The 23,187-nt window shown below is 31.8% G+C and overlaps 3 protein-coding genes, 1 long non-coding RNA gene, 1 other non-coding gene and 1 pseudogene across 8 annotated transcripts; 3 read left to right on the top strand and 3 right to left on the bottom strand.

The window, feature by feature from the left end:
• Positions 1-3,807: 3,807 nt before the first annotated feature.
• LOC125421477 (LEAF RUST 10 DISEASE-RESISTANCE LOCUS RECEPTOR-LIKE PROTEIN KINASE-like 2.4) lies at positions 3,808-6,800 on the bottom strand. The gene is made up of 4 exons (XM_048470634.2): positions 5,894-6,800; positions 5,619-5,680; positions 5,488-5,517; positions 3,808-5,153 (listed from the first exon to the last, which is right to left on the bottom strand). Exons 1-4 carry the CDS (start codon positions 6,613-6,615, stop codon positions 4,084-4,086), a joined length of 1,884 nt encoding a protein of 627 aa, XP_048326591.2. The 5' UTR covers positions 6,616-6,800; the 3' UTR covers positions 3,808-4,083.
• A 1,872-nt stretch (positions 6,801-8,672) lies between these two features.
• LOC107414774 (rust resistance kinase Lr10) lies at positions 8,673-11,971 on the top strand. 2 transcript variants are annotated; one of them, XM_016022954.4, is made up of 3 exons: positions 8,686-9,667; positions 10,396-10,422; positions 10,555-11,971. In XM_016022954.4, the coding sequence occupies exons 1-3, from the start codon at positions 8,923-8,925 to the stop codon at positions 11,679-11,681; spliced, it is 1,899 nt and encodes a 632-aa protein (XP_015878440.3). In that variant the 5' UTR covers positions 8,686-8,922; the 3' UTR covers positions 11,682-11,971. The 2 variants fall into 2 exon arrangements, with proteins under 2 accessions (XP_048325464.2, XP_015878440.3); XM_048469507.2 differs by lacking the exon at positions 10,396-10,422 and having other exon boundaries at positions 8,673-9,667.
• A 1,562-nt stretch (positions 11,972-13,533) lies between these two features.
• Positions 13,534-15,361, top strand: LOC125421630 (rust resistance kinase Lr10-like; annotated as a pseudogene).
• A 400-nt stretch (positions 15,362-15,761) lies between these two features.
• On the bottom strand, positions 15,762-17,674 carry LOC107414783 (GDSL esterase/lipase At4g10955). 3 transcript variants are annotated; one of them, XM_060820095.1, is made up of 3 exons: positions 17,553-17,674; positions 17,000-17,115; positions 15,762-16,858 (listed from the first exon to the last, which is right to left on the bottom strand). In XM_060820095.1, exons 2-3 carry the CDS (start codon positions 17,059-17,061, stop codon positions 15,880-15,882), a joined length of 1,041 nt encoding a protein of 346 aa, XP_060676078.1. In that variant the 5' UTR covers positions 17,062-17,115; positions 17,553-17,674; the 3' UTR covers positions 15,762-15,879. The 3 variants fall into 3 exon arrangements, with proteins under 3 accessions (XP_060676078.1, XP_060676077.1, XP_024927948.3); XM_060820094.1 differs by having other exon boundaries at positions 17,558-17,673; XM_025072180.3 differs by lacking the exon at positions 17,553-17,674 and having other exon boundaries at positions 17,000-17,532.
• A 936-nt stretch (positions 17,675-18,610) lies between these two features.
• TRNAA-CGC (transfer RNA alanine (anticodon CGC)) lies at positions 18,611-18,683 on the bottom strand. The gene has a single exon. It is a non-coding gene; the product is annotated as a tRNA-Ala (tRNA).
• A 1,002-nt stretch (positions 18,684-19,685) lies between these two features.
• LOC125421497 (uncharacterized) lies at positions 19,686-21,993 on the top strand. Its single transcript, XR_009640123.1, has 3 exons — positions 19,686-19,871; positions 21,616-21,770; positions 21,851-21,993. It is a non-coding gene; the product is annotated as an uncharacterized LOC125421497 (long non-coding RNA).
• The last annotated feature ends 1,194 nt before the right edge of the window (positions 21,994-23,187 follow it).

Genomic DNA, 23,187 nt, shown 5'->3' with positions numbered 1-23,187 from the left:
TTTTTTTAACAAACTAGAGGAAACGGCAACGCATTGTCTTCAGATAGCATCGCTTATTCTTTTATTTATGTTTTTTCACCCTTTAAATAGGATTTTGTCCTTTATTTGAGTTTAAAATTTGCATTTGTTTTTAAAATATGCAACTCTCATAAATGTTTCTGTTATGTCTCCAAAATTTTAAGAACAGGCGATGCAGTTGCATTTAAAAGAGTCGCCTTATACCATAGTATTTAAAATTTGTTTTTAAGCTTTAATTAGTTTTTTAAAATTTCATCTATAAATATTTTCATTTAGCATTCTAATGAACATCAATTCCATTGATCTAAAAATAGAAAACAGTTTTATCAATGTTCTTTTCAATCATTCACATATACGTGTATACACGAAATACAAAAACACATCTCTCACAACCTAATTTGAGATAGGATATACCAATTGTAAATTGATCTAATGCAACAAAGACTTATAGTCCAATCGCTCGACGTAAGTATGTTCAACAAGATAAACTTTCAGGTTTTTGGGTATCAATGATAGTTTATTTGAATTTAAGATTTCGAATAGATTAAATTTTTTTGTTTTATTTTGAAATAACAAGTGACGCATTAAATGATACATGGGTCACCAGATAATTTAAGGCAAACCATTCTAAAGGGAACAGGCGATGCATCAGCTTCATTCCGAGTCGCCTGTATCTTTTTTTTTTTTTTTTTTTAATCAATCTGATTTTCTTACAACTTCAAATAACCAGTGAAAATATTTAAGCAACATAAATAAGCTGGTATTTTTTCTTTTCTTTTTATTTTTTTTCATCATATTAACAGGCGACACAGATGCTTCGTTACGGGTCGTCTGTTGCCTTTTATTTTTTAGTTTTAAAATCAATCTGGTTTCTTTCAACTTCAAATAACCAGTAAAAATATGTAAGCAATATACCTTAGTTGATTTTTTTTTTTTTTAAAGATAAAATGAACAAGCGAGGCAGATCCTTCATTACACTTTGCCTATTCTCATTTTTTTTTTTTAGTCAATCTGATTTTCTTTCAATTTCAAATAAACAGTGAAAATATTTAAGCAATATAACAAAACTATTTTTTTTTTAAAAGATATTGGTAACAGGCAATGCACAGACATCACTATGCGTCGCCGGTTATCTTTTTTTTTTTTTTTAATCAATCTAGTTTTATTTCAACTTCAAATAACTAGTAAAAATATTTAAATAACATAATTGAGCTGGTTTTTTTGTTGTTACCAATATTTGGGATATTGGTAACAAGCGACGCACAAGCTTCATTATATATCGCCTCTTCCTTTTTTTTTTTTTTTGGTTCTTTTAATCAATTTAATTTTATGTCAACTAAAAATAACCAGTGAAAATATTAGAGCAACATAACTGAGCTGATTTTTTTTTTTTTTTAAGATTTTGGTAATAGGCGACGGACAATGTACGTCACCTGTCACCAAAATCATTGTGCGTCGCCTATTATTAAAATCTTAAAAACAATAAAAAAAAAACCCAGTTAAGTTGTGTTGCTCTAATATTTTCAATGGTTATTTATAGTTGAAATAAAATTAGATTGGCTAAAAGAATAAAAAGAAAAAAAAAAGAAAAAAGGAGAACAGGCGATGCACAATTTACATTGTGAGTCAACTGTTACCAAAATCTTAAAAATAAAAAATAAAAAAAAACCAGCTCAATTATGTTGCTATAATATTTTCACTGGTTATTTGAAATTGAAATAACATTAGATTGATTAAAAGAATAAACAAAAAGAAAAAAAAAAAAAAAAACCAGAATAGGCAACACATAATGAAGTATGTGCGTCTCCTATTACAAATATCCTTAAAAAAAAAAAAACAGTTTAGTTATGTTATTCTAATATTTTCATTGTTTATTTGTAGTTGAAATAAAATTAAATTGATTAAAAGAATAAAAAAAAAAAGGAGAACAGGCGACGCACAACAAAGCCTGCGCGTCACCTGTTACCAATATCTTAAATTGCAAAAAAAAAAAAAAAAAAAAAAAAACCAGCTCAGTTATATTGCTTAAATATTTTCACTGGTTATTTGAAATTTTAAAGAAAATCAAGTTGATTTAAAAAAATAAAATAAAAGGGGAACATGCGACTAGTAACTATTTTTGTATGTCGCCTGTTACCAATATCTTAAAAAAAAAAAAAATACTATTTAAGAGATTAGCAAGAATAAACTGTACATGAAAAATTATATAATTGAACAACAACCTCATATAAGTAAATTTTGTTATTATGTAAACATAGATAAGTGGATGGTTAATCATTTTTCATGAGTCTAACATTTAAACAATACAATTAAGATAAAATATACGCACAGTATTAAAGGCAACTCTGTTCAGCCGCATATTCAGCGACTCTTAACGGATATGTCGTGTGTTGTTGTTTTTAGCGACCGTTTGACATCAACAGTTTTGGAACACGTCGTATATATATTAAATTTTTACTGACATGTTAATCTCAGAGTCGAAGTTTTATTTTTTCAGACGCGTTTGTTTCGTAACATCGTTAAATGAATATAGCTAGATATCAATTTTCGTATAATGGATATATTTAACTAACCCACCTGCTTAGTTTGATTGTAAAGAGTACGTGCATGTAGAAAATTATGAAGAGGAAGAGTGGAAGACAATATGATAACTAATAACTTCCTCAATTTTCCATGGAGGGCCACTCGCTGTCCGTCAATTTGACGACCTTTTCCGAATTTGTGTGTATTGAATCTTGTTCAGCTCAGCATGATCGTTTCAAGTTTGTTTCAAAGATTTTTTTTTATTTTATTTTTTTATCGTTTTCGATTGGGTTGAGTTTTCAATAATTATAGATTAAAACTTTTGAAAATTCAATCCAATTGGACACTTTTGAATTTTCCAACAATAATGGAAAAGGACCAAGAACAACCCCACTGACTCCCAATAAATCGCAAGAGTAATATTTTTATTTTATTTATTTATTTTTTTGTTTTGTTTTGGTAGAATCAAGACTAATATTAAAATACCAAATAAATATATCAAATATCATATATTAATATTTTATTAATTAATGTGGTAATATAATTTGGTTATTGATAAATATAACTAAATATAAACTAATTAAATATTAACATAATTTTTTAATATCTTAAATTTTTTTTTTTAAATGTATCATGACCAAATTATTTTTTCTCTTATGCTGTCCATTTCAATGAATTTTGATTAACAAGTAACAAAGAAAGCCACGAAACGAACCTTGACATTTCCAAGAGGTGAGTCCACTAGTGGGAACATCTAGTCGATCATGATTGAATCTCTTTATTGCCACATCTAACTGGTCAGAATTTCATATTGCTTTTGGTTTTGCTTTTGGCCCTTTTTTCTATTAGAATTGCCACAACTCCAATTAAATTTTTTAATTTTAAACTCTTTAACTGAGATCTCATCCAATGCAATTTACATATTGCAGTGTCGCTGCTCACGGTAAACTTAGAAATAGCTTTAAGAAGAAAATTTCTCTATATACATGCATACAGTTCATAGAAATTTAAGAGATCAATACTTACATGCGTAACGCCTCTGTCCTAAAAAAAACATTAATGAGTTCAATAACAACTCAGTCCTTTTTTTTATTATTATTTTATTAAAACTACCCAGCCCTTGCTATCTTTAAATTTGTTATTTGACTATAGTACTTAATTAATACAAAATAAATCTTTATTATGTAATAATAAAACTAAGTTATTACCAAAATCCATTATCAGCTAAAATCAACATAAAAGCTAATACTTGACACCTCACCCATGTCAGTATGAATGGAAGTAAAGTTGATGGAAGATTGTATACATACAAAGTATCAAAAAGTAAATATACCCCATCAAGTGAGGTTGACAAAGTTTATAAGCCATTTACATTCATGGATTTTAGATTTTGAGGCAAAGGTAATTGTTGTAAATGATTTTATTTTTTTCTTTTAAAAAGTAAATTATATCTCAAATAAAAGCTAATACTTCTTCCCTTTTATCAATTCCATTATGTTTGAGAATGTAAATATCAATAGAACTAGCTCAGTCGAGAACAATTCAGTCATTTGCATCATTTGACATCTCGTCAGGATATAAAAATGGGTTGGAAGGCATTTGAAGGGTCTCAACTTCTGCTTCTAGCATCTCTAGCACCTTTCCCATTGAAGGACGATCCATGGGCTTCATTTGTATGCACCAAAATGCAACAATAAGCAACTTCATCACTATTCGTGTCTCAGCCTCGGTGTCAACTTCCAACTCCAAGTTGTGTCCTTGATTCATTCGGTCATAAATCCATGATGGATAGTATATCTTACTTGAATGTTCTGTGAATGCATTCAGATTCTTTCTTCTTCCCACAATTTCCATCAACATCATTCCAAAACTATACACATCCGCCTTATATGAGATACCACCAATGTTTTTATAGAATAACTCTGGGGCAATATATCCCATTGTTCCTCTTGCTGCAGTGATAGATACAATACTATCATCTACTGGAAACAATTTGGCAAGCCCAAAATCTGAAACTTTAGGGACAAAATTTTGATCAAGAAGAATATTATGTGGCTTGATATCAAAGTGAAGAATTTGCATGTCACACCCTCGATGTAAGTATTCAATTCCTCGAGCAACTCCAATTGCTATGTCATACATTGTCTTCCAACTTAATTGTACACTCTTTTCTTTATTAGAAAAGATAAGATTATCCAAAGATCCATTTGGCATGAACTCATATACAAGAGCTTGTTTTGAACCATCAAAACAAAATCCAATAAGTCGCACCACATTAACATGATGAATCCTTCCGATGGTGGCAACTTCATTGATAAAATCTTGCCCCTTGGCTTTTGACATATTCAACACTTTTATGGCAACAGGATGACCACTTCGGAGCTTTCCTTTGTACACTGCGCCATAGCCCCCTTGACCTAATTTGCTTGTGAATACTTTAGTCATTTGTTTAATTTGTGAGTAGGAGTACCTTATAGGCATCAAATTAGTTTGACTTTGAAGAAATTCTTCAATTGTATCATCCCCAGATAAATGCCTCTGTCTCAATCTGCGCTTGCAAAGTGCAAATAGACACAAAAAGCCTAATAATGTTCTTCCAACAATTATTGCTCCTACACACACAAAAAAAAAGAAAAAAAAAAAAAAAGACACCAAAAAAAATAAATTGTTGCGTGTATAGAACACATCAAGGTAGATAAATAATACATGGATGTGGCACTAAAGATTTTTATTAATCTGTCTCACTTTAATTACGCAATTAATTATACTAACTGGCTTTACACAGTTGCATAAATGTAATGTTTGTAGGGATATTAGTTATATAGCCACGGACTTATAAGCAGTACTTCGCATATGTCATGGCTAAATGGACGTTTTAATCTCAGCAATATATATATATATATGGATGAAATTTTAATAGACAAACAGAAATCAAATTTGCCTTACCTAAGAATATAGCGGAACCAATCACTGTCCCTATCAAGAAGTATGCAAAGATGAACAAACTCATCAACATTCTTGAGACTACAGTTAGATGAATTGATAACAAATGAATATTTAAGTCCAAAAATTCTTACTTCTATGGTTAGACCACAGATAGACGAAAAACATCAACAGATTGATGAAAAATATCTCAATCCTGCGTATTATTCAACCAAATACAGACAACATCAATTAAGTAAATATACAAACGAAGAGAATTTATTTACCAAATACTGAAATTAAACGGCCAGTCCTTGTTTTCAAAATATTAAGTAAACATCACAAATAAAATAAATAAATAAATAGAAATAAAAAAATAAAAAATAAAAACCTGTTTGTATATATATAGGCGTATTTCAGAAGTTGTTACCTCTGTTTCCATGTCAAAGAGTGCAAACCGCAACCGTATTCGGAAGTATGAAATGTAAAGCCCATGAATAAATATTGTTGACAAATTTCAACAATAGTCTTGCCAGTAGTATCAAATTCTGTAGCAGGATACGAAACTTGGACGTAGCACGAGTCCCAATTAATATCGGCTACCAATGAATCGGAAGATAACACATAAAAGTAGGATTTGGGGGAATTAGAAGAGGAGGAGGAATTGAAATTGATGCAAGGGGATGCATCTATATATATAGATGAGTTAACTGCTGGTTCCCTACAATTCACAATTGTAATATAGTTAAAATCACTAAGATAGTAACGAGGCAACTGAATAGGATTGAGAGGAAAATAACACATATTTCCGTCTAGATTTGCGTCTATCACTTGGAGTGAAGAATAATAACATGCTTCTCCATAAGAAATGTTTAGGACATAAAACTTATGAGAATTATTATTCAAGTACAAAGTGGTGCGATTATTCTCGCATGAGAGCTCGAATCTTTTGTCTCCACAATAAGGAGGGTCGACGTCTTTCAGTCGGAAAGGGAAGCTGATGTTACCGATATTTCCACAAGAAGAAGGCAAGCACTGAGCCTTGTTTTTTGCCTCTGCAACTGAAGCTTCAAGGTAGAAACCAAGAGTACTGAGGGCCAAAATCCCGAACATTAATGCAACAACATTATTTTCCCTCGGCATTATCATCATCGGAGAATGATCTCTCGCTCAATAGCACATGAACAATAATATGTTCCTCAGGTTCGGTGTTTATATATCAAATTTGAATGATATTTATTATTGTTAGTGTACAAAGTCTTTTCTTGAAAACTAGACTGTAAAAAACCTTCTATTTATTTGTGGAATTTATTAATTTCGTAAAATAATTTAATTTTCTCAGTTTTTCCTAATTACCCCTCATTCTCTTCCGCTCCAGGCTAGGCACTATCCCAACGGAAAGAGACCACCGACAACCCGACACCTTATTTATGTTAATAGCAACCCCATTAATTGGACCACACCTACTTCATTTTCTTTCTTTTATTATTTCCTAAATTTCTTAGTCTTTCACTCTTTCTTGACCAACTGCTCTCTCTTTTTTTTGTCGTCTGGTGTCCTTTTTCCGAGAATTTTAACTCGAAAGAAAGAAAGGATATGCGTGTTTGAACCATGAAAGGTTGAATTTTCCGAGCGATATTGACAAACTAACTTCACTTTTGAATATTATAAATGCTGGTGGATATATATATATATATATATATATACACGAACACGTATCTATACCATTTTGATATGGTATTGGCCTCACGAGAGAGGTATGAATAGTGATATGATATGTCAATAGCTAGGAAAAAAACAATTTAATCAACTTTTAGAAAGTTGAATCAACCACCAATAATAATTACTTACAAATCTTCACAAAAATTGTATGGATTGTTATTCCACTAGTTAGATTTTATTTTAAAAAAATAATAATAAAAAATATTTAATTGATGTGTCATTAATTAGTTTTGGTAGATTGACACATAGGAATCACATAATAGTTCATTTCCACAAGTCCTTAGAAATCCTTTACCGTTTTAAATCCTAGTACCTGCAATATGCATATAAATTTGTGTGATTTTTTGGCCAATTAGTATGGAAACTAATGTTGTTTTTTAACTCAAGATCATATATTAATATCAGTAATAAAAGAGTTTGAGACTGAAATGCCAGTACAAAAATTTCCACCAGAATAATAATAATAGAGGTCACCATCTACTTTACCAAATATATATATATATATATATTATTTGATTGATTTATATTTAGTTATATTTATTTCTATCGAATAATTATATGTACATACTTAGTAGATAATCTGGTAAATTAAATGGTCATTATAGTGTTCTTCTTTTTACTAAAAAGATTTTTATAGAAGAATAAATTATAACATATTCAATAGCTCTGTAAATTATTATCCATGTGATATAGATATTGTTGAAAGGCCTCCTACTCATGAAATGTGGAATAGATGTTGTTGAAGGGCTTCCTACCGATGAGATGTCTATTTAATAGACACTACTCTCTAATGATTTTCTCTAATTCGCCATTAATTAATGATGTTTTAATTATTTTTCTTCTTTTGAAAATATATATTTTTTATAAAGATTGTTTTTAATAATTTTTTTTTTATAAGCATGTTATTAACTATTTGCTACACTCCACTAGTAGACAATTATCTTAACAGTATTTATTGTTCTTTTACCACATTAACTTGACAAAGCCTTTGCACAAATCTATTAGAGACATTTTTGTTTTTTTGAATAACTCTATTTTTATTATATAACAAAAAAATAATAATAATGGATAGAACAATTAGAAATCCTCTCATAGAATAGTCTAAGTAGTTTACTACTTCAAGCATCATCTAATCAACACCTACCTTTCCATTTCATAATAATTCTATATTCGAATAAACCAAACCTCGAGTGAGATTAGTCGTAGTCGTTGCCGGTCAATATGGGGCATCGACAAGCTTCCATGAAACTGCAAATGGAATGATTTTATATGGAGATTTTTATCTCCATTTTTCTATTGTGTTTATACCTGACTAGTAAACAATGGATCAGAATGTAGATAAGAAAAAGAAGATAGAAGATTAAGATCCATTTTTTTATCCTTTTTATTGTATCATGAATTATCTTTTGTTTTGGACCTTCCCCCCCCCCCCAAAAAAAAAAAAAATTTTGACCTCTATATATTTGGTATTAACATATACAAAAATAAAATAAAAAATAAAAAAACTACTTCTAAAGACCAATCCTAATTTTATTTTTAATGACCATCTTTTTTTCCCCCACAACGTCTATGTCGAAGAAAAATTATAAAATAAAATTATAACTGTTATTGGAAAACAAATATAAAAATAAAATAAATATCTTACAATTCTACGACGTGGGGGAAAATCCTTATAATATCCTAGAATTGAGAAATAGGAGCATTTTTATTTTTATTTTTATTTTTATTTTTTCCCAAATGAATATTTTCATGGGCGTACCCACTTTCCAAAATTTGTTGTTTATCTTCTTCTTCTTCTTGTTTACCATTAGTGGAAAGACAGATGGTGCAGGCCCAGCAGGCCCAGATGATGAATGCAAGCCGATAAGATGCAAACACAATGGACCAGTTATCAGATTCCCATTCCGGCTAAGAGATCGGCAGCCAACCCACTGTGGCTATCCGGGCTTTGAGCTTTCCTGCACCGCCGACAAGGAGAACAGTACGGTGTTGGAGCTACCTAGATCAGTAAAGTTGTTAGTGAAGAATATCAACTACAAAAATCAGCAGATTCAAGTATATGATCCAAATATGTGCTTCCTAAGACAGATTTTAAACCTCAATATTTCTGCTTCTCCGTTCCAATTTCCATTCATCTATGAATTGGAGTCTTTCATCATCTTCAATTGTTCGTCTGGTTATGATTACTATTATGGCCTGATCTCTTGCTTAAGCAACCATGACTACAAAATCATAGCAAAACCATATAAGACTGAAACATCATATTGGGAACTTTCCTCTTGCAAGAAGATGCTTGACATTCCGTCGGTTCCTGACTTCATAATATACGATTATAATCAAAATATTCCTACTAGTTTAGAATGGTCCAAGCCAATGTGCGCAAAGTGTGAAGCGCAAGGCATGGAATGTGTTTTGGATAGAAATAGCAGCCTAGCAACTCAAACCAAATGTCTCTACATTCCCAAGCATAGTACATCTGCAGGTAATTTTTAATCTAATTTGTATGTTAAATATTATTTTAGTTTGTGTGTTAAATATTTTCAGTTCTTATAACTTAATTTTTGAACTGCAATCATTAATTTTCACATTACCAGACAATTGCCTTTTTAAAAACAACAATTAATTCACTCAGACTTGGTATCTCATTCTTCGCCTCCATCTTTTTCCCATTCATTCTTTCGCCAGAGAACCTACCCAAAGATTGAAAATAAAATTTTACCCAAAACAGAAATTACTACGCACCTTTTTTTTTTTTTTTTTTTTTGGGAGTGTAATAACAGGGGGTCTTAAAATTTTAGGAACAGAACATATAATATTAATATATTAATAACATGTTGATGCTTTAGAAACTTGTATATTTTTACTAAAGTATGTGATTTTTCTATCCTAGCTAGTTGATTATATTCTATTTCTAAACTCCATATTGTACAGTACTCTCTTAAAAAATTAAAATAAAATAAAAAAACCTGCATAGGTACCAATTAAAGTGAACTTATTTTGCTGCAGATCACCCAATTAATATCCAAATTATATAGCAAGTGATTCGCGTTCATGGAACATATATATATATATATATATATATAAGGCTATTTCAGCTATCATTGATAGCTGAAAATTATCACTAACTACATAAATCCAGACGTACTATTTGTATTTTTACGACTGCGTACTGTCAATAACACCAAGAACTAATCATTTTGTTTGTCATAGGCAAATCAAGAAAGCTTGTGATTACAGGTACACCTAGTTGTCCACTCAAACTCATTTATATATTTTGTGCACATACGGTTATTTTAAAGATGATGAAATGATTGTTTTGTTTTCACTTTGGGGTATGATATATACTTCGTTGATTTATATATATTGCAGGAATTATTCTATGTTCCTTCCTTCTTGTACTAGTCGGCATTGGAATCTACAGGCTTCATAGCACCAATAAAATAGAAAAAGAAAATCGGCAAAAGATCGAGAAGTTCTTGCAGGATTACAGGGATTTGAAGCCCACTAGATACTCCTACGCTGATATTAAGAGGATAACAAATCAATTCAAAGAAAAACTTGGCCAAGGAGGCTATGGTACTGTCTTCAAAGGAAGAATTTCCAATGATGTCATTGTAGCCGTTAAGATCCTCAACAATTTCAAGGGTCATGGGGACGAGTTTATCAATGAGGTGGGATCAATGGGGACAATCCACCATGTTAATGTGGCTCGTTTGGTTGGCTTCTGTGCCGATGGGGAACAAAGAGCTCTGGTTTATGAGTTCTTATCAAATGGATCACTAGAGAAATATATATTCTCTGCTGATGGCCTGGGGCAGAGGCAGAGCCATAGTCTTGGTTATGACAAGCTTCAAGATATAGCTCTAGGCATAGCCAAGGGGATTGATTATCTTCATCAAGGATGCGATCAACGAATTATCCATCTCGATATCAAACCCCATAATGTCTTGTTAGACCAGAACTTCATTCCCAAAATCTCCGATTTTGGTACGGCAAAGTTGTGTTCTAAGGAACAGAGTGCTGTTTCAATGACTGCAGCTAGAGGGACCATGGGTTACATTGCACCTGAAGTGCTATCTAGGAATTTCGGGAATGTGTCACATAAATCCGATGTTTATAGTTTTGGGATGTTGCTGCTTGAAATTGTTGGAGGAAGGAAGAACATTGATGTCAATGTAGACAACACAAGTCAAGTGTACTATCCAGAATGGGTTTATAAGCATTTGAATAAAGAGGAAGACCCTGGAATGGGAATTGTAGAAGAAGGACAATTCAAGATAATCAAGAAACTCATTATTGTGGGGCTTTGGTGCATCCAGTGGTACCCAGTTAATCGTCCTTCAATGAACAAAGTTGTTCGGATGTTGGAAGGAGATGAAAATGATTTGGTGATGCCCCCGAATCCATTTGCTTCTGCAGATTCATCAAAGCGGAGCTCCACCGCGCTTAAGAGACCAATGCACTCTGCACTGGAAATTATTTCTGAATCAGATTGAATGAACCATATGCAGTTATTTTCTTTTTGTAAAACTTTTAAAAGTATCATTAAGTTTTTGAACTTCTTAAGTGTATCTGTACTGTCCTCGAACACCAAATACATGCCGACTCAATAATGAGACACAGTGTTTATATCAAGTGTTGTTATTGTCATCTGTTGTAATCTTCTGTTACTTGTAGATAAATATGTGTAGACTTGTTAGTCTTATCTTTTGTAACTTGAGTCCTCTATATGTACCAATTCAGTATTCGATACAAGAGTACAGATTTTCTCAAATTTTATCTTTTATACTTATGGCATGGTTTTTGAACATTTACATTGTGAAATCTATCTGATGTTTAGCTTTGATCGTAATATAGTTTGGTTTTGGTACCTTTGGGAATCAGCTCAAAACGTGCACATCATGGACCTGAATCCTCTGTGTTTGTTCCCTATTTGTTTATAATAGCGTTTTTTTTTTCTGTTTTTTTTTTTGGGTTTACATTTCGTTTCAGATATATGTCAATACGAAATTTGTAGCCACAATAAAAAAGGGAAGACATAATATTTGAGATTGAGAAAAGAAAGGGGCCTTTTGAGACATAATATTTGTCATCGAGCTCCTCGGTTGGCTTCACGTAGTCGTCCACAGGATAAGGATATGAATATTGAGGACATAATATTTGAGATTGAGGAAAGAGAGGTACAAAATGGTTCTGTTATTCTCGCATGCCAATTCATGTCTATGGCTATGGATATTTCCACATGAGGAATTACACTCCTTGCGTTTCTTCTTTGCAATACAAGCTTCAAAGCAGAGAGCAAGAACCAGGGCCAAAATCCAAATTGACCTATCTTTCTTAAGTCAGTCAGTCAGTCAACTGAAAAACTTTTCTAAGTCAACTAATTAGCACAATTGCCATGTTATTACTAGTTGCTTTTCATGTTGATTTAGAAAGGTGTGGTGTTGGTAGTTGAAGGATTGAGACCAAAGCAATTAGATATCGTATAAATTCCACTGACGAAAGTTCTCACCCATTAGTCTAATTAATTAAAGTTCAACTTCCACTAGGAGAAAAAAAATGATCAGAAAATTCAACTAATGGAAAATCCTCCCCTCCCTTTCCAATAATGTTTGTGTGGGGTTCAGACGGAGCATTCATTTTTGAGATTATATTGAAAATGGGAAGGATAGATAATAGTAACACCATGACCAGCGTCCTGTTTTTCTCTGTTTTTCCCTTCTCAATGATGATGATGAATGTAGGTATTGCAGGCCTAGATGATGTGTGTAAGCCAATAAGATGCAAAGACAATGGGCCAACAATCAGGTTCCCTTTCTGGCTAAAAGTGGGCAACCGGAGCACTGTGCCTTAGGGCCGTCTAATTGTAAAAGCCTTTATCGAATACTGCTAATAATTTTTTTTTTTAAATTAAATCTTATTTTTTATTTTAAATATAATTTTTTTTTAACTTTTTGAGTTAAACTTTGATAATAAATATTTTGTTTTATTGATAATTAATAATGTATGTGGTAAGTTCCAATCAATTTTGTAAAAATAAATTAAAAAATACACATTAAAACATATACATATATATATATATATATAATGGTTTATTTTTGTATGATGGATAATGATATAATTGAAAAATTGATAACTACAAACATAAATTTATAGATAACAAATATATATATATATATATATATATGTATATAATGAAAATGAACAATATAAAATTATTAAATAAATAATAAATAATAGATAATATAAAATCCTGTTTAATGAAAACTTAAGCAGCCATGGCTACCAAGTTGTAGGAATTGTTTCCAACATCGCATCATATTTCTACCTCTCATCTCTTGCAAGAAGATGTATGACACACGACGGCTTGCTTTTGAATTATCACATGGAATGAATAAGGTCTATCAAAAATGGTCAAAACCTATGTGCGCCAAGTGTACAGCGGAAGGCTGGGAATGTAGATTGGCAGATACAAGTGCTAATAATTGCAGAGAGAGCAGTAGTCCTACTACTCATTGTGTCTTCATCCCCACCAACGAAAATAAAGGTGTGTGTAACTCAATCTCACTAATTATTTCTTTCCACTTGATCGGGGATTTGAAAGAATTTGAACCATTTATTCACTCATCTTTTTGCTACCCTGGCTTAAGTACAACTTTTGCATTTATTCATTCACCATAAGCTTGAGACCTACCATTATTAATTGTCTTTTGACAGGTAGAGAAACAGGATCAAGAAAGCAAGTGGTAACAGGTACATATAAGTTGTCTACTCATGACAGTCATATATTCTTTTCTCTTTCACCTTACGTATATATATATATATATATATATAAGAAGAGGAGAGTATAATTCTTATCGTTATTATTATTATTATTTTATATGCAGGTATAACTATCCTAGGTTCTTTCCTTCTTTTACTAATCGCCATTGACACATGCCGGTTTCGTTACTCCAATAAAACCGAAAAAAGAAAATCAAATCAAGATTGAGAGGTTCTCGTTGGATTACAAAGGTCTAAAGGCTACAAGATATTCTTGTGCTGATATTAAGAGGATAACAAATTAATTCAAGGATTAATTGGGCGAAGGAGGTTATGGAACCGTCTTCAAAGAAATGCCTTCGAATGAGGTTATTGTAGCCGTTAAGCTCCTCAACAATTTCAAGGGCAATGGAGACGAGTTTATTAATGAAGTTAGATCAATGGGGAGAATCCACCATGTGAATGTGGCTCGTTTGGCTGGCTCCTTGCTGATGGGGTAAAAAGAGCTCTGGTTTATGAGTTCTTACCAAATGGGTCGCTAGAGAAATATATATACTCTGCAGACGGCCAGAGGCAGAGCCATAATCTTGGTTGGGAGAAGCTTCATGATATAGCTTAGGCATTGTCAAGGGCATTGATTATCTCCATCAAGGTTGAGATCAACGATTATCCATCTCGTTATCAAACTCCATAATGTCTTGTTAGACCAAAACTTCAATCCCAAGATCTCTGATTTTGGAATGGCCAGGTTGTGTTCTAAGGAACAAATGTTGTTTCAATGCCTGCTGCTAGAGGGACAATAGGGTATATAGCACCTGAAGTGCTATCTAGGGTATATTTGGAAATGCATCGTATAAATTAGATGTTTACAGTTTGGGATGTCGTTGCTAGAAATGAATTGTTGGAGGAAGGAAGAATATGGATGTCCATGTTGAGAACTGAAGTGAAATATACTTTCCTGAGTGGGCCTATAATCGTTTGAGTAGAGAAGAAGACCGTGGCCTGGAAATTGTAGAAGAGGTACAATCCATGATAGTAAGGAAACTAATTATTGTGGGACTTTGGTGTATCCAATGGGATCCAGTAGACCGTCCTTCAATGAACTAAGTCATTCATATGTTGGAAAGAGTAGATGAGAATTTGGAGATGCCATCAAATCCATATGCTTCTGCAGACTCAATGAATAAGGGGAATTACATTATGGCTAGGAGACCCCTGCAGTCGGCATTAGACATTATTTCTGAATCAGATTGAAATAAGCACTTGAATTAATTAGGGGGACAATACCATAAGGTCTATACCTAAAGGATTATTGTGTTATTTCGTAATTAGTCACATGTGGCAATGTTTAATTTCTTCACTGTAAGTCTATAGTGGAATGTGAATAATTTTTATTAAAAGTTTTGCATATGTTGTCTACCATTACTTGCTCTGGCAAAAGATGTAGAGTTCAAATCTCAGTCCTAATATATATAAAAGAAATATAGTTTTGTATGTTAATTACATTTACCATTAGGACAGTACCATAAGGTCTATAACCAAAAGGTTATTGTGTTATTTCAGAATTCATCACATGTGCTTTGTACTTTAATCATTTTCATTGGAAGATTTACATGTTAGTCTCTAGAAAGAAGAGGACAAAATTAGCAAATGGAATGTAAAGCCTTGAAGCTATTTTAGTCAAACAAATGTAGAAGTTGGATTCTTCATAATCAAAGTGGATTAGTCATTATTATTATTATTATTATTTTTTTTTTTTTGGGTAAGAAAAAGGATATGAAAGGAAAAAGAAAAAAAAAAAAAAAAAACTTGGTTTTTTGAATTCTATTCAAAGCAGCGGGTCATACACCAACACACTTCTGTGTGAATTATGATGAAAGATAGCTTTTTCTTTCATACACCAAAAAAGAACAAACAAAAAAGGTCCATCAATCAGTTACTGAAATGAAACACCATGGAACGGTAATGGAAATTGGGGTTCCACCATTGTTCAACTCCATGGGCACGTCTAAAATCTGGTGCTGGAGTCTGATTAATAGTAACAATTGCTGAGGGAAGAAAATTGAACGGCTCTGATTCCTTCCCTAAAGCACCTGAAAATATACTCTCTATGGAATTCTTTAATGCTAATCTCTCTATCTTCCCAGCTCCAATCTCCTCCATCTTCTTCCTATGCTCGAAATACCCAATATATCCTGAACAAATATGATCAGCAGGGTTCAGAAACAGGTAAGGAGACCAAGAAGCTAACACAACAAAAGGGTCTTCTTCTTTGGTGGTATTGCGGTTATTTCGACTTTTCACAACATGACTAAGCCCTGCTTTGACAACACTGCTTGCCATGTGAATCCCATGCTTCACTCTCTCTTCCTTGATCCTCTCTGTTGGAGCAGATATAAATGGTGGATTGAAAAGATACGTTTCAAGTGCAAAACCCATTTTAGTCATACTTTTTCCTGCTTGCAAAGCTATAGCTGAACCTAAAGAGTGTCCAGCCAACCATACGTTTTCAGCTCCAGCTAAAGAAACCATGTTTTGGATTGACTGCATTGCAAGCTGAAACCGAGAGCTCTCGTGGAGCCTGTTGCTGATACACCTGAAATCCAATCTGAGGTCTCTGGATCTTGTGTCTGGTTGAGTTAAGGTTCCGCGAAACGCCATAACATATCTTGGAGCTTTGAGCTCGGAATGTTTGAAGTAAGAAGTTGGGAATTTGGATTCGTAGATCACACCGAAGATAGAATGGTCAACATCGTCTACAAGTACATGGCTTACTTGAAAATGGAAGAATTCCCACCAAGGTGGTGCCAGAGCTTCATGTCCTTGGAGATTTTGCTGCCTGTCTCGTTCTATTTTGTATGCTCCTTCTACCAAACTTGCTGCAACAGTTCTTCTGTGATGTGGGTTTTTCCTGCAGGAACAAAGAAAATTACTACAAGTAAGAATATTTTTTATAGTCATTATTTTATATTTTTGATGAATTAGTATGAGGCAGATCATTTTGTATAGAAAAATGCCATATTTTTTGGTGGACTGGAAAATTTTGAACTACCAGTCCACTGTAGTGAGATGTGAAGGTCCTGAATGGGTGAAAATCTCCATTCCAGAAGGCATTGTTCTTGGACTTTGGTTTTGCTTATTTTATTCCTGATATCCCTCAAAATATATCTTCAAAAGATAGGGAGATAATGACAAAATTATATAAATGGTGTTCTGTAAATTATATCTTTGAAATTAAAATTCAACCCAGCCAAAAATATTATGCAACTCAATAGTAGTAATATACATCAGCAACCAGCTTTCTGTGTTAAAAAAAATAAAAAACAAAAAAGGAAGAAAAAGACATTATTACTTATATTCTCTCAGCAATATTATACGAACTAAATAACCCAACTGAGCTAAGCAAAGGTGACAAAATAAACCAAACCCAAATCACAGGAAGTACACTTCAAATGAGAACAAAAAAGTAAGTCATTCAGTTTTTGGTCTGTATAATAGCAGATGAACAATGGAATCAAAAAAGAAAACTTTCATTATTGCTGATTAAACTGAAATGCTTTTGTGATGTATTAGAAATATACTAGCAGGGAAAGATACAATTATACCGTACAGGAAAGAAGATCTAGTAATGAATACGACTGAAGTATTTTGCCTATCTGAGCTTGTTTCCAGGAGGCAGAGGCAAAGACAGAGAAACCATTGGTAAGGTTTTATGAGAGAGACCAATTCATTGGAGAAAAACATGGAAAATAAACAAATTCAAGTTGCCAAGTTGCCAAATTGCACTTAAACTTCAAGGTCAATGACCAATTTAATACAAAAGTCAATGGTCAGAGTTGCTAGAAATCAAAATGAACATACAAATATTGTACATATAACAGGATGAAGAAAAGCCTTGACATGTCCAAGTTTGGAATATCCTACTGGCAAAAAAATATAAAAGAAAAAAACTTTTTTTTGGGGTGAAAAATAAAAAAAAATAAAAAAAAACCTTGGAATATCCAAACACCGTCTAAATCATATATAGTTAATCATAGAAAGAATTAAATTACAGCTAGCATATAAGCATCAATAGTATAATGTAAATGGACTTTTTGTAATAATCGAAATTCCTTAGAAAGCTGATCTTTTTTTTTATTTTAATAATGTTAGATTTATTAAAATATTTATTAAATTTGTTGATCCAATGATGTAATTAATAATGTAATAATATTTAATTAATTAATTTTTTTAAAATTCATTATTTGTATTTTATATTATGTAAATATATCAATTAATAATATTCTAATATATATTAATTAACAAATAAAATTTAATAAATATTTTAATACATATACATTATTACTTTTCCAATTTATTTCACTTAAACTTTTGACTTGGAAATTAGTATCGGGTAAGATTTGAGAGGGAAAATTACGGATTGATAGACAAAATAATAATTTAATGGCATGATTAACGGAGAGGATAAAGCTCTTTTTTTATTATTATTTTTTTCGCGTGTGAAGTGATTCTTTTTCATGGAAAGTTGACTATGAGATTTCTACTAATGATCGGTTCTACCTAGTTGCTACTAACTAGCCCATAAAAATTCGAAACTAACAATCTGAAGTCTGAAATCACAAGGAAAAAAAGAGAGTTTAACGAAAATATAAAAAAAAAAAAATGGAGGTGCGGGGAATCGAACCCCGTGCCTCTCGCATGCGAAGCGAGCGCTCTACCATATGAGCTACACCCCCAGGTTGTTGGCGCAAGACTAAAACTTATATTAGGTAAATAATTTCGTTTCGCTCTTAAAGAAACACTTTTCTTCCTTTGAAAAAACTTTTTAAAGAAATAATTAAAATTTGTTTTTGATTTGGTAGTTGCAACTTGCAACAATAAATTCCTGTTACTCTTGCAACCACCACGATCCCCCGATTATCTTAATCTTTTTAGAGGGAAGCTACAAACAAAGAAAAGAAATTAAAAGTCCACCCACTCAATTTCCTCTTTCCTTGGGAAACTTGCATTATTCAAAACTATAGACAAAGGGTACATACAGAATTCAATTATTATATTATATATTTTTATAGCCAATCTTATATTTTAAAAAAAATCAAAAAATAATAAATAAGATGCTAATAAATACATTTTAATGGAAGACTAACTATATATCTATATAAATTTGTTTTTGCCTTTCATATCATCCCCTTGAGCATTTTGATACTCCTGGAAGTATGATAGATTCTTTCCATCCCCTCCACCCTTCTTTGCCCTAGAGGTCAGTGGTCATAAGTCACTACCCTGCTTTCAAACTAAAAACCTGCATATTTAGGTGATTTGAAATATATACGGGCAATACTCCAAAATTTATGAATCTTTAAAATTTTAACTTTTAAATTATAGAACTCAATTTCACAAATTGATAAATGAAAAACCGAAATTTAGAGCTTTTTTCCTTCATTTTTTTTTTTTGGGTGAAAATAGAAATTTAAACCGTTAGTGTGCATATACAATTATTCTTCACAATTATTTGAAGTTATGTATTTGGTAGCATTATACAATAATGTTTATATATAGAGAGAGAATTACTATGAAGTGAGATTTCTCACACGGTATGGAGTGAGATGCCGTTACTCTTAACTCCCATTTGATTTGCATTGTACATTTATTTAAAAAAAAAAAAAAAAAAAAACTTGCTATTGCTTTGCCTGGGTTAAATGAAACGGAGCGTGGCACCTATTTTCAAAAAAAAAAAAAAAAAAAAACAGAACATGAAACTGCAGAGAAGAGAAGCTCCCGCACCTCCAGCTCCAGATCCAGAATCCCTAAACCAGCAGCAGCTCAAGCTCACTCTCGTTCTTCTCTGCCGCCAGCGTGCTCCTCTCTGTCGCCCAACACCTCCAGCAGCCACCCCGCACCTCCAGCAACACAGCCGCTTTCAGGTTCTTTCCTTCTCTTCCTCTCTCATTTTGTAATTTTTGGGTATCATCAAACCGATTATACCAAAAGAAAGAATGCTTAGCAGATACGCAAACAATTGATATTGGTTTTGTGCTCTTTTGATCTTTATAGAAAGTGCAAGTTCTATTTATGATTTTTTATTTTCTGCAATTTATTTATGACACTTTGTCTTTTTTTTTTTTTTTTTTTAATTTGGGGCGGTAGGGTGAAGTTTATGTTACTGGATAGTTGATGCATTCTTACTTTTGTGAATAACCAGTTAGTCTTGACTCCGATAGGTGGTTATATATTCCATTATTTAATCTTATTTGTTAATTTTTTCTTTTCGTAGTAATTTCATTTTTACCATCTCTGAGTTAAAAGGGAAGAGACATATTTGATCTCTGTTACGGTATAACGTCTGCTATATTTTATTTTCTGATTGTAATTATTGCTTAATAAGACTATACAAGAGTTGGTTTTATAAATTTGTCCAGGTATGATGCATTACTATATTTCTATTCTAAGTAATTGGGATATGGAACTGCATAAAAGTTTTTTGTCCTGTAGGTTGGGCGTCTCAACTGCATTCAAATATTGTGCATTCTGCTTCTCTTCACATCAGCTTTGTTGTTGCAACAATTTTTTTTGAGCTGCATTGTTGCTTATTGTTGTAGTCTTGTGTTGAACAAAATAGTCTTCTGCAGCTTGCTTGGTGCAAAATAATGTCGGATTATACATGAATGCAAAAGAATGTTTGATAATTGCAGTGAATATAATTGATGCATTTATTGTATGGTTGTTTTTCCATCTGTGTGAGTATAACAGTTCAAGTACAGAGATCTGTGGGCGAATGGTCTATGCGTTGGGTATAAGCTCCTTGTTGATTTTGAATATAGGTCATTTTATAATGTGAAGTGATTGCTGTTAAGTTGGATAATAGTATATAGAAATTTAGGTGTTTCTGTATTTGTATTATGTTCTAGCCCCTTCATTTGAGGAGCTAGTTTAATGATTTGGTCCTGGTGTTGTTGGTTATGTTTTCAGTTTAATTATAATTGTTGTTTAATTTGTCTAAAAGGGTTTTTCTGCAGGTTATGTTTTTTTCTTTTCAACTATTGTTGCAAGGTGGGGATTGACATTTTTATCTGACCCCAGTTACTTTTGAGCAAATAATTTCTATTTAGTTTTCTTATTAATTCTTTAATTCCTTTAATACATATTTTCTGTTTTTGTTTATGGTTAATTTGATTCACCTGGAATGACGGGAGATGTGATGATAGCTTCTGACGCCCAGTTTTACTTGCATGGTTGATGTAATATGCTGTATTTCAATGATAATGATTATCTGATCTCTTCGGTTTTTGAACTTTCTCGTAGTTTTGTTTGAAGTTTTCTCTAGTTTTTAACTCTTTTTACTTCCAGTGTGTTTTAGTTAGTAATATGCAGCATGATATGAGAATGAATGCCCATCAGTTCTGCAGTTGAATGATGTATATTGGCATGCAGTACCATGTCATATATGTTGCATATTTACGCTATATTACTTAACTTATATTCTTGTTTTTTTTTTTTTTTTTTTTTTTTGCTACTGGATCTTCAATCTTGCCCCATGATGATATGTAAATTGGTATCCCCTTGACTGATAAAATTAGCTGGTAACTTGTACTACATTGGTTGTTGATCACACATGCTCCTCTTTGTTAGCAACTTTAATGACTTTGAGGTTTCCTTTTTCCAATAAAGTGGCAGGTAACCTGGACTTTGATGATATGTCAACATCCAGTATAAATGAAAGTGCTTGGCAACAAAAGTGTGCTTATGGTGGTTATATGAAACTGCAGATATCTCGTTCCGAAAAAAATCCAAATAGAAAATTTTGGAAATGCTATAATAATAAGGTAAATATAAAAATTATATATAATATTGTGTTATGAAATTAGTGGATCAATTATTTATTCACCATATGAATGTTATGCAGGATGGTAAATATTGTGGAAAGTTTGTATGGGATGATGAAATACATCGTACACATGGAAACATGAACAAAACGGCGACAGAAATGTTGATTAATGAAATGGTTAGTCTAAATAATAATGTAAGGGAGTTGAATTATACTGCCAAGGGTCTACTTAAAATCTTGACAGAAAAGCAGCAGCATCAATGGAAAAACGACTATGACTGGAGATTTCTAACTGTCATTGTTATAGCTACCATATCAATTTGTTATTTTTATAAGAATATGTAAATTTATTAGAAATGATATGTAATAATTTGTACTTGAAAGTATGTTTGACAATTATTAGAGGAATTTGAAGCAATGTGTAAAAATTGTAAAAATTGATATGTGTAAAAATTGTATTTGATATATGTAAAAATTATTGAACGGTCATACACTGGCAATCAAATAGCAACTTTTATTTTAAAAACAAACAAACAATTACATAACATAGTTTATGAGCCGAAAAATATAAAAGCTATATAACTTAGTTTCCACAAACAAATGCTTACTATCAATATATATGTATATGAAAAATCAGTTTTTATATAATAAGATGAACTAACTTTTATATTTTTCAGATTTAAATATATAATAACAAAAATATAATTATAATTTGAATATGAATAATTCTACAGAAGTTGCTTTAAAAACTACAAAATGTGACATATTACACATAGGTCCAAAAACCAGCATATGTTTAAATAATTAAAGTGACCAAATTACACATAGTTCTCATACATTACACATAGTTTTCATACAACCAGCTTTCAAATTCATATTGATATTCATAATCTCCTATCAATCTTCATGGTCACACAGCTTCCACGATATGACAATTACGATCTTTTTGCACCATGTAAATTTGATCTTACAATAAAAATAACATTATGAGGATTCAAATTACCAGCATAAAAAGTTTATGTCTAGTCATATAGAAGAAATTACCAGCATGAGAAGTTAAGTCATCATCTTCACTTGCCGAATTGGAATTGATGTCTTGGTCATTCATTGTAGATCTATATGATAAAAAAAATAAAATATATATTACAAAGCTGAAAAATTATATGAATAAAATTATCTTGCATATATAAAATTATTTTTTGCTTAATATATATATATATATATATCTAAGAGAGAATCTCATATATTTACCTTTCTTGCAACCGAGGACAATTCCTCTTATCGTGTTGCTGTCCACGAAGTCCACATCCTCGACAAAGGCGTGATTTTGAAACTAACATCTCTTTTACATTTTTAAATCTTTTCCCACATCCTTTTGATCGTACATGTGACGGATTATTAATACTTGGAAGCTT

This window comes from Ziziphus jujuba, chromosome 8 (genome assembly GCF_031755915.1).
Source record: "Ziziphus jujuba cultivar Dongzao chromosome 8, ASM3175591v1".
NCBI lineage: Eukaryota > Viridiplantae > Streptophyta > Magnoliopsida > Rosales > Rhamnaceae > Ziziphus > Ziziphus jujuba.
This window is presented reverse-complemented; position numbering and strand designations above follow the sequence as displayed.